Here is a 16,568-nt window from a genome sequence, read left to right as displayed (position 1 = left end):
GAACACGCATCATTCACAAAAGTTTTTAGTGGCTAAATAATATTAAAATGATCATGGTTTAAAGCCAAAATTTCATGTCATTTTTAAAAGTACTCTCAATAAATTGACTGACTGTAAATTGTTCAAAAGAAGAGCCACAGAATGATTTCACAAGACTCTAAGTGAATTAAAATGCAAGGAGTTCTATTAGAAACTGACTTCCAATTCTCAGTTTCAACTCCTCATGATTTTCTAAAAAATATGGTGTCATGATCCCTGAAATGCAAAACACCACAGCAGTGCTGTCAACATTGTGTGTCAATTTATACACAGAATAATTTGCTAAATCCTACAGCAAAGATTATAGCAAATAATTGCTGAGGCATGAAAGCAAGCAATAAAGTCAAAGAAACAGGAGGAAAAATTAAAATTGCTAATGCAAGCTACACACTGAATAGCTGCAGAACATACTGCAAATAAAAGGTGTGCAGCACTTCTAAATGAAGTAGTTCACAATGCATCTTAAAATCCAAGCATATAAAAAACCAGGGAATGACATCTGGCTCCAACTGGCTGTGCTGAGCCAGATCTATGAACATAAAATGTTAACTGATATTAAAGAACTGTATCTCATCAACTCTTGTGTAACAGAGAAGAACTAACAACAACTTTGTCCTGTGGGCTCCTCCTCCCTAACCCATATCCACATACCCTGGGAAAGTTCATAACAGAAAAACTACAAAAATCTGGCTATGAAAGGTTGAAGCAGAGAGAAAACGAGTCGCTGAGACAGAAAATTAAAGTTTAAAGTCACTTGCAGAGTGACAAAAGCCACTTACTCTGGCCTGCTCTGCTTGTTTCTGCAGCTCCTCAGCCTGTGCCTCCAGCTCGCTGTTTTTCTTCTGGGCACTTTTCAGTGCCTCTTCTGCATCCAGCAGGTTCTGCTTAAACCCTTGGATATCTGCATCATGTTTAGCCACCAGCTCAGAAATTTCTTTTTCATGCTTTGCCTGAAGATCTTTGTACTGATGTTGGCTGCTCTCAATCTGCTTTTTCTGGTGGAAGGCAAGACAGTAAAACACAGTTCAAGCAGCACTGGGACCATTTTTCTGCACAGTTTTAGTGCTTTTAAAATTGTTCTTACCATGTCTGCTAAATGATCCTGTAGAGTTTTCAGTTCTGCTTGATGAATCTTGAGAGTCTCCTGCTGACTCTGCTCAGCTTTCTGTGTTGTCTGCTCCACGTTTTCCTCAAGCTGAGCAGCCTTTTCATTCGCTTTTGTGAGCTCAAGTTGTATTTGCTCCAACTGCCTGCAAAGACCAAATGAAAGAACATCACTTTTTGCTGACAGCACCACAAGCACAGAGATGAAAGAGCCAAGATTGTGCTGAAGTTCTATATTCTGACCAAGCATTTAGAAAGAGATTTCACTGTTTAACAGATCGAGTTCTGCTAAACAGGGAAGACCAAGTTATATTCCCCCCAGTATTGTGCATACAATTTTTTCTTGGGAAAAATCCCTCACATTTTCTCTCACAAAAATGTGACCCAAGTCTTTTACATATCTAAATAAACTGAGTTTATCAGTTAATCAAATAATCATGAAGCACAATCACAAAACAGTCTGGATTATTCAAGAGGTCATTTACTGCAGGCAATAAGAAGCACGTTATGTAAGAATTTTGGAATTATCAGTGTTGGATGCTCTTCCATCACTCCCAGGAGATTGTGTTGATTGATTTAGTTTGCTAGAATAAGCTCCCTTGTCATATCAATGTGACACTCAGGAGCATCTTGTTCAGATATTTACAGAAAAATAAAATGAGAAGCTGGGAGTGTGGGAGTGGAGATGTGATGTGACAATGCTCTGGCAGTGATGAAATACCTTTCTTTTAACCTCAGCTCATCGTTCATTCTTGTGAGCTGGGCAGAGCTGTCTCCTGATGACTTCATGATCTCTGCAATGTCATTTTCAAGTTTGGCTTTTGCTTCCATCAGCTGCTGCTCCCTCTCTTCTCTCTCCCTCAGCTTCCTCTCCATCTCTGAGCAAAACAAAGGTGGTTAAACTGTAAATTCTAGAGGAAGGGTATGCAAAGAACAGCTGGAGAAGTGTAAAGAACTAAAACCAGCAATACTGATGCTCCAGACTTCACAGATCACCCCTTTCAAAGGAAAAATGATGATTGATTGAACTGGTAACTGCAGCAGAGGGTTAAGGGCTCTTCAGCAAAGAGCAGTTGCTTTCAGAAGTGATTCACTCCAGGCCATGAGATGTTGGTACAAGTTCTGCTGTCTCAGAGGGGAAGAAGGCAATGGAGGGAGAGACCTGCAGGTCTTGCAGGTGAAAGCACTCATCAGCTGTTCAGCACAGCAGCAGAAAATGAACAAGGAAGGGAACACAGAGCTCCAGTAAAAAAATGCCTCAGGGCAGGGCAGGCACTGCCAGGGCAAGGGCAGCCTTGGGATCACTTCTCCTGTGGCACCACCACCAGGCAAGGTTTGCTTCAGGGCACAAATCCCCCTGCACTGGTTTTACAGAGCTGTGAAGAGATGAAAGGAACAGCAAAGCCTCCTACAGGCTACGGAGCACAGAGCTGGTGCATTTCCAGAACATTCCATTTCACCCCTTCCTTACCAGTCAAACTAGACTTGAGCTGCTCCAGTTCTGAAGACATGAGTGCAAACTGCTCTTCTTTTTGGTTCAGCTTCTTCACCGTTTCTAGGCAAGTAAAATGTGGAGAACAAAGTTAGTAACTACTTAAATGTAGACAATTCTACCTACTTGCAAGGTATGCTGCCCTTCAGAGAGGCTACAAATAATTCTGTCCTTTCCTCAGCCCCTGAAACTGCTGTGACATCAGCTATGAGATTGAAAGTGTTAAAAAAGCCATTTTGTTGGCATTTAATTTCTGCAGCTTTTTAATTCTCTGTTTATTTTAGCAGCACATACCTTGCATAGCTTGTTGAACATTCTCTGCTTCATCAGCTGCACTAGTAAATTTTTCTTTCTGAAAAATTGATAAAAACTTAAGGTAAGGCTTGGTATAACAGTACAATTCAACCACTGAATTTATATTTGGTATTTTCACGTACAAAGAGAACAATCTTTGCTCCTATCATAAAGAGATCTCAAGTTTTTGGGTTACAGCTTAGCACAGATCTTCCCTTGCCTTGGCTGCAACTCCCTCAGCATTTAAAGCAACTCCTCCATCAGCTGATTCCAGGGTGGGAAACAAGAATTTGGGGTTTCTATCCCTGCTGCTTCCAGGCAGCCCAGGGGACACTGCAGCCCTGTGAGCCATCTCCTACCAGTGTTCTCCAGCTTTACCAGCAGGAATTGAGGCCAGACAATGAAGAAAAGGGAGAATTTTCAGGAAGGCAAGTGAGGCTCTTCCACCAAGTTTGAATATTTACTATTGGCCATGGAAAGACCAAAAATCCCATTGTTTTGTTACTAATGCCAGTGTAGTTCCTCAGGGAAACTCCCCCCAACAAGACAGTATTTGGAAATTTATTTAAATGAGAAATGTCTTTCAAAACCATTTGTAAGAAGTGTGTAGCAAGCATTAATTGGCACAACAGCTACAATAAAGGGCCATTAAGTGTTCCTTAATGAGCTGTCTAAATTTAAACTGCTGCTGCTTTTGATTTGGTTTAATTTTATCTGCAACCCATAAATAGATGAGTTCTATTTAGACAAAACACCTGATAACCCAGGACTGAGGTGAAATGCTCTTTTTACTCTGAGACAGATGCCATTAGCCATGAACCCTTCCCATTTTTTCCAGGAGTAAAACACCTTTGGAAGGCTTTGCTCAGAGCTGATCCACAGACTGCCATTACACTCTCACCATCAAACCCAAAATCCAAAGAGTAAAGTCAAAATTTTGGGGTATTACTCACCAAAACTTGAAGTTCCTTTTCCAAAGAATCTTTAACTTGATTTACTGCACTCAAGTTTTTCTCATAGTCAAGAAGCTTTTGCTCTTTGCCCTGCAGTTCTTTGGCCAGATTACTGGCCTAACAAAGGTGATGAAATGGAGTAAAATAAAATGAGAAACATGAATGAAAAATTAGGAAAATTAAAAGGTGACTCTGAAAGAAATAACTGTAATAATTAAAATACCTCTAAGATGAAAAATAAAAAAAAAATAAGAAAAAATCATGATGGGTTAACTGAGTGAAGTTGATTTCCACTGATGACTACATACATCACAGCACTAATTGCATCTTGGAATAGATTTGAAATAATTAGAATTTAGTTCTTTTGGCATTAATTGTGAATACATTATTTAATAGCAGACTTTTTTGAATACACTCACAAAGTTTCAGCATTGGTTCAATCAGTACTTTTAGTTCTTTATTGTTCTCATTATTTGAACTGATTGATTTGTGCTTCAATTGGCTGATCAGATCAATACCCACACACAGGGAGGGAATCTCTGTACCACACCCAGTGCAGAAATCCAGTGTGGCCTCAAAAAAGAGTCAAAGGTAAAAACTGGCTATCTTGGAACCACCTGTGAAGAGTTCAGGAAAGCTTTTTCCAGTTATTTCCCCACTAGTCTTTACTGCCATCAGCTTTACAGAGGTGTTTTATCCAAACCCAAGGAAAATCTGGCACCAAGTTGCAGTCAGTGGCTCCAAAGTGCTGTCAAACAGTGCCAAAAACATCCTTGCAGATCCTTGGCCTAAGGAGAAGTTCCACCAGGATTTTCTATGCTTTCTTTTGTTTTAAAAGCCTCTCCCATCACCTTGTCAGAGAAGGGGAAAGGTAATGAAGGAAGGATTTCCCCACGGAGTCCCATGTCCCTGTGTCTATCCCCAAAGGTTAAAGCCTCAGGGTGTGTGGACCCTTCTCCCAAACAAGCCAACAACTTTCCCATAAGAGGAAGATTTCAGCACAGACATGCCCAAATCTGCAGCAAGGAAGTGCAGAAGGAATTTTTTCCTTTTGCTGATTGGTGCAGGTGGAGCAGCAAAACCTGTTGAGACACGACCCAGTTACTGCTCCTCTAAACCTCCTCAGATGGTCCCAAGATACAAATTCAGTAAAACTCCTTTTTTCTGTGATGTATTTCCTGTAGCAGATTAAAAGGGTACAAATGTAAAATAAAAGCAAAAGAAAACAAGAAGGATGGATGTTGATACAAACCTGGCTAATTCCATCACCCTTTTCAGTCTCTAAAGTCTGAATTTGTTTCTCAGCTGCCTCAAGCTGCTTGCTAAGTTTCTCGATTTCCAATTTACCTTCAGAATTGGCTTTCTCAAGTGCAGCAAGGTCCAAAAGCTTTTCTTCAGCAGCTTTGATCTGTGGTGTAAGACTATCAATAACTTTGGTTTGTTCATTGCACTTGGCTTGCAGTACCTCTAGCTCCTTTACCTTTATCTCAGCTTCCTGCAATTTGTTTAAAGTGTCTTCCATTTCTACTAGATGCTGATCTTCCACACTTTCCAGTTTGGTCTTCAGGCTTTCCAGGTTTTGCTCTTTCTCCTCCGTGACTGCCACCAGTTTTGCTTTCAGCGACTCGATCTCTTTCAAGTGCTGAGATCTCTCATTTTCCTGCTTCAGTTTTAGGTTTGCCACTTCATTCTCATAGTCTAATTTCATCTTCTCAATCTGAGTCTTTAACTCAGCGAATTCTGCTGTCTGAGCCCCAACACCTTTGCTGAAAGAAACTTTCAGCTCTTCCATGGCTTGCTGATGGGAGGCAATTGCAGATTCCAGCTTGGACTTCCACAGCTCAATCACGTCGGAATTCTCTTTGTTGGCGTGGTCAAGCTTGGTTTTCAAGGATTCATTTTCCTTTGCCATTCTCTCATTTGAAGCTGAAAGGGACTTGATCTCTTTCTGCAAGGCTTCCTCACTAAGGCCAAACTTCTCTTTCAGCGAGTTCATCTCGTTCTGATGTTCTTTGCCAGCTGCTGCCATTTTTTCTTGCAAAGAACTGATTTCTTGTAGCAAGGAGAGAGAAGTGTCCACATCGTCGATGTGTTTGCTGGAATCCAGCCTCCCTCGGAGCTCAGCCACTTCCTTCACCCTCAGTGCCAGGTCCCTCTCCAGCTCCATGATCCGGGACTTTTCTGACACTGTGGCCACCTATGATCAACAGCATTTTAAGAAAAGAAGAATTATAAAAGACACATTTCATACAAAGACACTCAGGCCTGGCTGAAAGCTTCCACCGAGTGTTGCAAATCTCTTCCAAAAGGGAAAAACGTCCACAGTTCATATGACAAACATCTTATATTGTCTATAAACATAGAATTTACTAAAATTTGTTCTTCTGGTAGTATCTAGAAATAACTTGCTAAAAAATTTACAAGCCACCCTGATGGGTATTATCAATGATTAACAAAATGTTCCTCAGATCCATTTTAAGGCAGACTGGAAAAGAATGGAGAACCTTGAGGTCTTTGTTGAAATAATTCCTTCCAAATTCATCTCACACCAGCTATGAGACTGTCAGAAAATGATAAACATATTTTGAACTGATAAATCCTCTGAAATCCCTTCTATATCTGCTTCTCTCTAAAAAGTGTCCTGGCACTATGTGAGCTTTTCACTCACTGTTGGAGCAGTTCTTGCTACAGCAAAGCTCCCAGAATTAATTATAATTAAGAAGTTACTGCTTTGATGTCCTGGAAAAGATATTACTTACCCACAGTTGCACTTTAAAAGTACTTATTACACAATAAATTGTTGGTTTTATATTCACCCTGGGTTTTTCTATTCATCCTACCTGACCTTCAAGAAAATCCCCATGTGTGAGCATGAATATTTGTATGTGTGTGTAAATATCTATTTCTCCTTAAGAACTGACATCTGCTGAACTTCTGACTTGGTACCAAGTATGTCAGTAATAGTCTGACAGGCAGCAGAATTACTAATTACTGGGATATCCATTAAAAGATTTTATCATTGGTAGGAAAAAAGAGCTAAAAAGCCACTGCAAACTATGGTTTAGCAAAGCAAATAGTGCAGCAGCTACTGAAGAGCTCAGAAACCAAGCCCCAAATATTCAGTTTGTGTCAAAAGGACTGGCACGTTCAATCTTAGGTTTTTTGGGTTTAATGAACTCTGCTAATTTTCAAAATGAGACACTGAATGTTCCTTTCTGTCAGCTCATGATCCCATCTTGTTACTTTTGGATCCAAGGATTACTTTTGCAGTGTGAAGACATCTTACCTGAGTTCTTCAACGAGTCACATGTCCAGGCACACACACACACCCCATGGAAGCTCAAACTTAATCCTAATTTTTTACAGTGTTCCAGCTCTGGCTACGGCAGGAGCAAGGACCTGTTCCAGCACGTGTCACCCCCGGCATTGTGCCCTCAGAAATCTTCCACAACACAGATCAGGCTCGTTATTCAAACAGGGAAAACCATTACCCTAGTGTCTTCTAACTCTCTCTGGAGTTTGTCAGCTTTGGTCTTTTCAAAGAGCAGGCTCTGTTCAAGCTCCTTAATGCGGGCATGCTCCAGTTTGGTCTGCGTCTGTTAGTGGAGAGGGAGAGGAAGAGAACACAACGGTGCCACCATCACATGCCAGCACAAGAGGAGGAGCCACATGCAGGCCGTGCTGCCAGAGCCTTCTAACAGGTGAGCAGAGAGGATGCAAGGGGGGTAAATGGACAGGAAAATGCTATGGATGAGGAGGATGGGCTGAAGGTGTGAATGGATGGGTGTGTAAAAATGAAATCAAATGTGTAAAATAAATCAATAAATAAAACGAACAGCAAACGGAGAAATGGGAACAAAAAAAGTTTCATGCAGCTGAGTAGAAGTTATTTATCAGTACATGAAGTTTTCAGCACAAATTAGAATAGTTATGTCAAAAATATATATATGTGTATATATATCTCTTCCTGTTCTAACAGGATGGTAAGTCCCTTTCCTTGTCATCCCACTACCTTTTCCTTTAATGCCTCTGGCTGATTTTATAAAAAAATTACTTTATTAACAAGGGGACAAAAATTCTCCACTGAAGCTCATGTGACAAATCAAAACTTTAACTTTCTTGTTTTGATAGTAGCTGTGTCTAAGGCTCAGCCATAAAAATGCTTCTGGCCAAGACCTGGGAACATGAAGGCTCCTCTGTCACTATGGTTTGAATTATCTGAGCAGAAATAGAGAGAGATAGGTTGTCCAAAACCCTCCTCTTTATCCCCCCCTCTTCTCTTCTTTCAGGAAGGAAGCAAGCAACAAGATGCCTCAAAACCAGATAAAAAAGTGAGTCAGCCTGGTTGCTCTGCAGTTATGGATGTCTAAATATATTGAAGAATATGTGGAAGTAAGAAAGAAGTAAGATCTCTGGAATTCTAACAGGTTCCTAAAGAGAAGTGGGACACAGATGAACCTAAGTGAGCAGGTACCTCCTGCTTTTTGCTTAGAAACAGAACTTTTAGCAAGAACACAGAATATTTGATATTCTGGCTTGATATTCAGATAGTCCCTGAGGCCTGCAAGAGAGCCTGAAGTTTGGGAAATGCAGGGAAAGTCCAGCAGGTAATTCAAACCTGACCTGCACCTCTGAAGTAGGGAAGATTAAAAAATGAAAGAGAAAGATAAAGATGGGGATGAGCTCCTTATCTGCTTCTCCAGACACAGAATTCCTTCTGGCAGCAGCAAGTTCTTCCTTCCAAGAAGCATCCAGACATCCAAGGGGGTTAATTTTTTAAACAGCTGAAAACATTTGGCCATGTTTCTATGGAGTTCCTTGGTCCACAAACACTTGAAAGTTGCTCCTTAGATCTGTTGATGTTTTCATTCTGTAGCAGGTCTGTTTCTCTCTCAGTGGAAGATCTTCAGGGTGTAACAGGCAAAAATGCTCCAAGAACACAGATTATTGTTTTTCCTGCCCACAGCCTTTGAAAATGGAATTAAGTATTCTAAGGGAAATAATATTTAATAAGTGGCTACAATTCAGTTTTCTCTCTGACACAGGTCAGTAATAGTTTTGATCCACAACCAAACTGTAAGTAAGTCTGAAAAACAATCTGCTTTAAAAGCTGGAAATTCAGTTCCAATTCAATTCTAATTCACCAAGGGGATCTACTAAAACCCAAGAAATCCCAGATCTCATGGTTACAGAATTCCCCCTGTGTGCCTTTGGAATATGCAACCTTATGGTTTTTTATGCTACATAAACCCCAAAGTCTTTGATCATTAATTTTACAGACAGTGCTTTCCTGCTCCAAAGATCAGACAGACCATCACTGATTACTGGGGCTTTTTAAATCCCATCTCTTATATACTACAAAGGCAAATAAGGTAAAATCCTGCCAAAATGGAAATAAAAGATTAAAAAAGAATACTCCAGAGTATTTGGAGTATTTGACACTTTTTCCCCACTTAGAGATGAGAGATTATCCTTTAATCAAATCTGATTTCCAAGGGACAGATTCCAGATTTACTGAATCACTGCAAAATTTTGAACTGCTCAAATTTTTCTTCTGATGATGTGGAGAGAAATTCTTACTGATTATGGTTCACTTTGAGGAAATCCAGAACACAGTGGACGGAGAAGAGAGAGTACCCCAAAAAGAAGAAAAGAATTTGATTGTAAACCTTAAATTGGATGGAAAAGAAAAGCAGGGGGAAAAACCAGACAACAAAGCCAAAGGAATAATCTTCCCCTTCTCCAGAGCTTCACAATCAGGGAAGTGATGTGGAAATGGGATTCTGACTCTGCCTTGAACCTCCCAGAATTCCACCCAAACTTGGAGGCCTGACATCAGCCTTTTCCAGCACCTGTGTGCTCTGGCCATTCCTTCACTCCAGAATAAACCTCCCTGTGACATTCTCCATCCAACTGGGAGATTGTGCTGAGGCCACAAATCCTGACAATCAGTTCTAGGATGGGGCAAGGCACCCTCCAGCCCCCTCGTGCTGGGAGATAATCCCAGGACACCACCAGGGTCAGGGGGTGTCAGCCTGGAAACTCCTCTGCAGAGTGGAAATGTCCATTTTTAATGGAAACATCAGAACAGGGAAGTCAGGAGAAAAGATGGGATCAAAGAAGGAGAACACAAAACAAGAGAAAGGAAGGGCACATGCAGATTTATATCTAACAAAGCATCAGCCTTGTATCCATCTGGATCTCCTTGGAGGAGATTCAGATCCCTGAGGGATCTCTGCAAAGGGAACTCCTAAGGATGCACAACAGGATCCAGTTCTGGTCTTGAGAACTTCCTGTCTTGACTGGGGATGCAGCAGAGGAGGCAACCTGGGATAAATTTACCTTTAAAATTCCACTATTCTGAGCTGGGGAAGCAAGAGGACTCCTTAAACATCTTGCATGGCCATTTCTGTTATCAAGTAACATATTTTTCCTACATAATTTGAAGAGGAACTACATGAAGATACAGTAAAATCAGACAGCTTTGTAAAGAAATTGTTCAGAGGGTTTAATCATCTCTTCCCTCAGCATTTCATACAAGAAAAAGGAAACAAATACGGGGAGATGAAGAACAGATAGATTTTTTTCTGTCAGAAAAACTGTCATTTATTGAACAGCAGCAAGATCTCATAGGAGAGCAGGCAGGATTTGGTGAAGAAAACAGCTAAAATCCTACATTTAAATTAAGGCCACTTCAGGATCCTGGTCAGTCGTGTTCTGCAAGCTCCTGGACTCTTCAGGGAGTTGCAAAGGTTGTGACCCTAAAGAATTCTGGTGCCACACTGGCCCTGTCTGCAGTTAATGGGCATTGCCACGTTTAGTCATTACACACATTCTTTCCAAGAAATGTTGTAATTGCTCTGAAAGCAACATGCACACAAATACCAGAGTCAATGTCTCAATAACAGATTATGCAGTTAGTGAATCAGTAGAAGCATTTTCTGCACACAATCTGTTAACATGGGATGTCTCTGCACATTGAAGTGCCCTCTTACATTTTCTGGGTCTTCCGAAATCTGCCTCTTTCGCTATCAGTAAAATTAAAAAAACAAACAAACAAAAATGTTTCACCTGCAGACTCAGCACTACCATTCCAACACAAACAACAGGAGACATTCCAGCAGCTTGAATTCAGTTTAAACCCCCAAGTTAAGCAGCCTGACAAACCAGAGTCTTTAGGATGGTTTGTTATGACTATAGATTGATTTAGCAGAAAATAAAAAACTGAAATATTTCCATGGACTAAACAATAAAAGGAGCATTCTATGAAGAGTCTAGATAGGTATCTTAAAATGAATGGAAGACTAAAATAAAAGAAATGTTATATGAAATGAGTATTTTTCATAAGGCTAGCACTTCAATTACAAATGCTTTATAGCAACACAGTTAACTAAGTTTGTACTTTATGCTGTGCAGGAAGTTCTAGTATCTGATTAGACAACAGAGTAGAGCAACTAAAACTATCTTGCTTATTAATTGGAATTTTGGGATAAAAAACGGGCAAGTCCTCAAATACCTGACAGCAATCCTTCCCTAAATGTTTTCTATTCTGACTCTGCAATAACACACTGTGCTGCAGCCCAACATTACAATTCCATAAACAACAGATAAAAGTTGCACACATGATTTGCTATTTAGATTTTATGTGCAAACTCTCAGGACAAAACACTCTCCATTAATCAACCTTCCCTAAGGGAAGCACAGGAATTAATCAAGAAATTGATCAAACAGGACAAGTCTTCAATATTCATTTTCAAAGCTATTAACTTGCAATATTGTAACTTCAAAATGATTTTTTTTATTAGTGGTTACTTTTAACAGCAAAAGGTAGAATTTTCTATGAATTAATTTAATTTCTCTAGGTAACTACAGCCTTCCCATAGCACAGCCTTTGCTAAAGTGTGTAATTCAATCTGGGGTGCAATCCTGCAGTTTTGGGACAATTGGCTTACTAAAGGACTGCAGAAATGGGTATCATTTTCATGTGGCTGGACCAGGATTGCATCTTTTAATGATTCCTGCCCTCCTGGATGTCCCTTTTACAAAGCTGGAGATATTTTACCTCTAGGTCTCCTTTGGTAATGGATTCTTCTTCCACACGGAACTGAAGGTCTTCAACTTTCCTGTGGGGACAACTCATTAAAATTCAGGTAATTTTGGAAGCAAATGTTTTCAAGCTCACTTTTCAGTGGAAATCAGAATGACAGTGACAACATTCCCACTGTACCAGGAAACTGCCAAGGAACATTAAGGAGAAATATCTCACAGGAAGCATGAGAGGGAGGGAAACTTCTGACCTTAAACCACTACCAGTGCCAAGGCAAGGCATCACTACTCCTGCAGCTCTTAAGAGGGTATTTTATATTAAAACCCTTTAAATCCTCATTGATTCTCTCCTTTTGTCATCCTTCTGGATGATCTGAGGTGACCTAAATCAGCAGTTTGATCTCACATGCTATATATTCTACCATTCATGTAGGAAACAGTCAGAAATTCAGGACACATCCAAAGGATCCACAGGACTTCAAGATGCCACAGACTGCAGCACTGAGAAACATGTCTGGATCAGGAGGAACAGCAAGATGCACAAGAAGAACATTAATTACACTAATAAGGACAGTCTGGGGTTACCTTTTCTCTTCCTCAAGCTGATTGAGGAGCTCCACTTTCTCCCTGTCAGCTGCCTCCACCATGGCTCGGAGCTGGTCCATTTTTGCCTCCATCTCCAGCACGTGCTAACCAGGAACAGGAACAAAACCAAAATTTACTAAGCTGGGAAATACAGGAATGTTTTCCAACTTATGTACCTGTACCTCAGTAACCAGGATTTGGTGAAGTGATGGGCCAAGTGATAGGAATGTTATCAAATATGGACATGAGCAAAGACTGTGGTGACGTTCAACACAAATGAGTTAAATTCAGTAGATCTGGTATCTCATCAAGCCAAAGATCCCACAAGAGACTTCTCACAGGTATGGGTTATTTTACTTTTAGCACATCACCTCTTACTCCCAGCCCTCTTCAGTAAGAAAATCCCATTTTGGAGGTTAAGTCCCTGGTGTTAACTCTGTTTCAGAGGAACAGAAACTCCCTCACCCGGTCGTGCCCATCGCGAACCAGAGCCAATTCCTGCTCGATCTCCCCGACGTGGCTCGTTGCTTTTGCAACTTCTGCCCTCTCCAGGTCCCTTTCAGCCAGGAGCTGCTCAATGTGCTGCTGCTTCTCCTTCAGTGCTTCCTGGAGGGCCGTGGTGCCCGAAATTTTTCTTGCATACCGGGAAGAGGTTTCTGTCAACTTCACAAAATAAATGCGTTAAAAATCATTCTGCACCAAGAGAAAGGAAACAGGGGCGTGGTGGGTACCTCCAGATCCACAAACACAGGGTTAGTAGAGCAAATGCTTTCTGTGACCTACTGCACCTTCTCCTTTACACTTAAATGACTTCATTAATCAATTTAACAATGGCCACCATGTGTGGTCAGAGCCCTGTAAGGAGGAGCAGCCAGAGGAAGAGGAAGGAGGGATGAAGTGAAAATAAAAGGCCTCAGTTGAAGGTGTAGATTCACACAAAGGCTGGCTCAGGATGCTCCTAAGAATCTTTTTGCATTAAAAAAAGAAAGGCAGCTTCCTAGCAAGCCAAAAACATCATGTCTCTATTTAACAGGTCATTATCTTGGGTCACCAGCAGCACTCCAACACTTCCAAATGCTCCATGAAAAGCTTTGGGAACTCCCACCAGCATCTGGCACCTCTACCATGGCAAAAGCAGCCAGGATGAAGAGCAATTACCTTGACCTAAAGCCAGCCTTACAGCTAAAACCTTGTGAAGAACAACAGCTGGTAAATAAAATAAAATATTTGTTTCTATCACTTGGAATTAAATTACTTCTGGGAAAAGGATCTGGAATATTAAGTTTCAAGAATGCAGATTAAAATTAATCAGGAGAACTGTAGCTAAAATGAAACCAGGTTTTCCTTGGAAAAATTCCTTTACTGGAGTCAGTAAAAGGAAAAATTCATTATGGCCCTACCAGCTACACCCTCACGAGTTCCTGAGCTAGAAGGGAAAGTAAATAACCTGAAATTACAAAGCAAAGTGAGCAATAGATGTGAAAAAAGCAAAAAAACTGAACAAAACCCCCCCGAGTGCTGTTCATAAAACCTGACTTTAACAGCTGAGAAATTTGCCTGAGTATTAAATGAGAATGACAGCTCAGGTAATTTTTTTAAAAAACACAAATCACGAAGATTTGCTGTTGTATCCTTTAGCTCTGCCTAATCACCCAAAACCAGGAGCATGATCCTTCCAGAGATCAAAACATTGAATAGCTGCCCCAGCCAGCCTGGAAAGCTGGCATTGCCAACAGCCCCAGCTGAGAGCACAGCAGGGATGATTCTGCTGCCAGCACAGACACCTCCCCTTCCCTGCTGCACAATCCCTGCCCCAGCTCCTGCCAGCCTGGCTCCCACCCTGGCTCCCACCCTGGCTCCCACCCAGCACACTGTGCAATCCACTGCTGGTGCCCTTCCAGTCACCAGACAGAATAAACCATCTTCACTCTGATGCTTCACAGGTTGTTTCAGATCCTCCCAGTTTCCAGAATAAATCCCATTCCAGAGTGAATTGCTTTCTGACAGTTTTAGGTGTTCAAATCACCCTTCACTCCCAACTGCAAAACAAATCCAGAACTCTTCAGAGAAGCAGCAGCTTCCTTCAGATTTGGAAATAAACACCAATTGCATCAGACAGCCCCTTAAATCATTGGATCACCTACTCTGACAGCTGCTTTTATTACACAGGAAAAAGGAAATAGAAACAGCTCTGAACAACTGAGCAGTCAATGTAAGAGTCCAGAAATCCCCAGAAAAGTTTTAGTTTTCCTAGAAACTGAATCAGGAAAAGTCTGCTGGGTCAAAACTGATTACAGGAAATCTCGTTTCCCCAGCAGCTTAACTTTTAAAGAAAAAGTCTCAGAATTATTTGGACAATCCTTTTAACTTGGATGGCCACCAAATGTTCACACTGCCCGAGAAAAAGAGTCGGAAGAAAGCTGGAATTTTAATTCCAGATAAAATGGATTACAGCAGCTTTGTATTTTATGGCCTAAATCATGCAAAATCTCTGGGACACAACAAAATAAGCAAACAGATTTTAGACACTCACAAGGTGTAACCTGGGGGATCACAGCACATGGAATAAAGTATTTGGTTCCATGTGTTAATGCTGTCATCCCAAACTAGAGGGCACTCTGTAGCTGCAAGTGCAACTTCCAGAATGGATTAAGTAATGAAGTCCCACTGTTTGTGCCAATTAAAAATCCTTTTTGTGGCCAGGTATTAACCCTGGTGCCCTGACCGACTGCTGACCTCTGTTAATCTGCTTCAGTCCTGCAGGACCAGGGTAAGTCACCTCTCTGGGCACCTGCTGGTCAGTGGGACAGTGGGACAGGGAATCTGCTCCACATCACTGGGAGTCACTCCCTCCTAATTAGATCTGTCTATGGACTGTGGTTTAAAAACAAAAAAGAAAAAAGGAAAAAAGAATCCAATTATTTCTATGTTTTCAATTGCCATAAAAGAGATTTCTCAAAATTCAGCCTTCCCAGATTTCCATTTTACTGCTGCAACCCAAGATTAGGACATTTACGTAACAGAGCAACTTCAAAAGAATCCATAGTAAGTGTATTAGGTGGAATTAGTGTGTTAGATTTCACCTGAGCCACTGCACTTGGCAACACTCAGCCTTTATGAATTCATAGGATTAAAACCAAATCTAAAAGAAAAGAAAGAGGCTTCTTGTCAGCAGAGACTTGGAAATTGCTCCTGCTGCATTTCTCAGCTGACTCATCTCTTGAACAGCAAAAGGAAATTTTGAACATTTTAGCCAACGTGAAGCTTCCTGCTTAAACAAACCAAGTGTGACATCTGGAAGCTTCAGAAAATGAATTAAAGATTATAGCAAGAGAAATTAGCTGGCATCCTAAGCCCCTTTCTTATTGCAATCACTCTGTTAGCTTGAATTAAATATTCAACTATTCAGCTGCTCTCCAGGGCTAGCTAAGATTTCCTTCCTTCGTGCATGCTTTGAATGAGGAGCACCGTGCCCCGTGCGGGGCTCTGCCCACGATCCGCTCTGGCCCAAGCCGAGCCGAGCCGAGCTGGGCGGGCCCGGGGCTGGGAGGGGGGAGCATGCCAAGGAAAAAGCAGCTTACGAGTCCTGTGCGGCTGGGCTTGCTGCTTACGGAGGAGGCCACCGAGCTCAGCGAGCTCAGCGAGGAGGCGCTGGGGCTGCGCTTCAGGGCCGTGGGCGTGGGCAGCACCTTGCGCACCGCGGGCTTGGCCTTGGCCGGGGTCGTGGAGGGGAAGCCGATCTTGGTCACCTTGTGCACCGGGGCGAAGAGCCCGTACTTGGGCTGGCACTGGAAATACCTTCCAAGGGCAAAGCAAGCAGAGGAGAGCAGGAATTAACTTCTTTTCTGGGTTCGTGGAGAATTCTAAATCGGGAGTATAAAAGTGTTAAAGGCATTGGACTGCAATTCTATTTAACACCCGTTTGGAAAAGGGGCTTTGAGAGCCTCAAACAGCAAAATCACATCAGACTTCAGAAATTCAGAGTAAACACTACAGCTCTAGTGTCTAAAAAATTCCATTCAGATGCAGTTTTATATCCACAGCTTTCCCCTATA

The 16,568-nt window shown here is 41.5% G+C and overlaps 1 protein-coding gene across 6 annotated transcripts in view; it reads right to left on the bottom strand.

The window, feature by feature from the left end:
- Nucleotides 1-16,568, bottom strand: part of CLIP1 (CAP-Gly domain containing linker protein 1) — a 61,868-nt gene that overhangs the window by 19,183 nt on the left and 26,117 nt on the right. For 4 of the 6 annotated variants that reach the window (XM_030233228.2, XM_030233229.2, XM_030233230.2 and 1 more), the window contains 12 exons: nt 16,095-16,311; nt 12,979-13,176; nt 12,514-12,617; nt 11,945-12,005; nt 7,374-7,478; nt 5,135-6,079; nt 3,883-3,999; nt 2,930-2,987; nt 2,615-2,698; nt 1,865-2,021; nt 1,124-1,289; nt 819-1,034 (listed from right to left, as the gene is read on the bottom strand). In XM_030233228.2, the coding sequence (XP_030089088.2) occupies nt 819-1,034; nt 1,124-1,289; nt 1,865-2,021; nt 2,615-2,698; nt 2,930-2,987; nt 3,883-3,999; nt 5,135-6,079; nt 7,374-7,478; nt 11,945-12,005; nt 12,514-12,617; nt 12,979-13,176; nt 16,095-16,311 (2,428 nt within the window). Of the gene's footprint in view, nt 1-818; nt 1,035-1,123; nt 1,290-1,864; nt 2,022-2,614; nt 2,699-2,929; nt 2,988-3,882; nt 4,000-5,134; nt 6,080-7,373; nt 7,479-10,877; nt 10,911-11,944; nt 12,006-12,513; nt 12,618-12,978; nt 13,177-16,094; nt 16,312-16,568 lie in introns of all 6 variants that reach the window. The other 2 variants (XM_050980422.1, XM_050980421.1) reach the window with 2 other exon arrangements.

Source organism: Serinus canaria, chromosome 15 (assembly GCF_022539315.1).
Source record: "Serinus canaria isolate serCan28SL12 chromosome 15, serCan2020, whole genome shotgun sequence".
Classification (NCBI taxonomy): domain Eukaryota; kingdom Metazoa; phylum Chordata; class Aves; order Passeriformes; family Fringillidae; genus Serinus; species Serinus canaria.
This window is presented reverse-complemented; position numbering and strand designations above follow the sequence as displayed.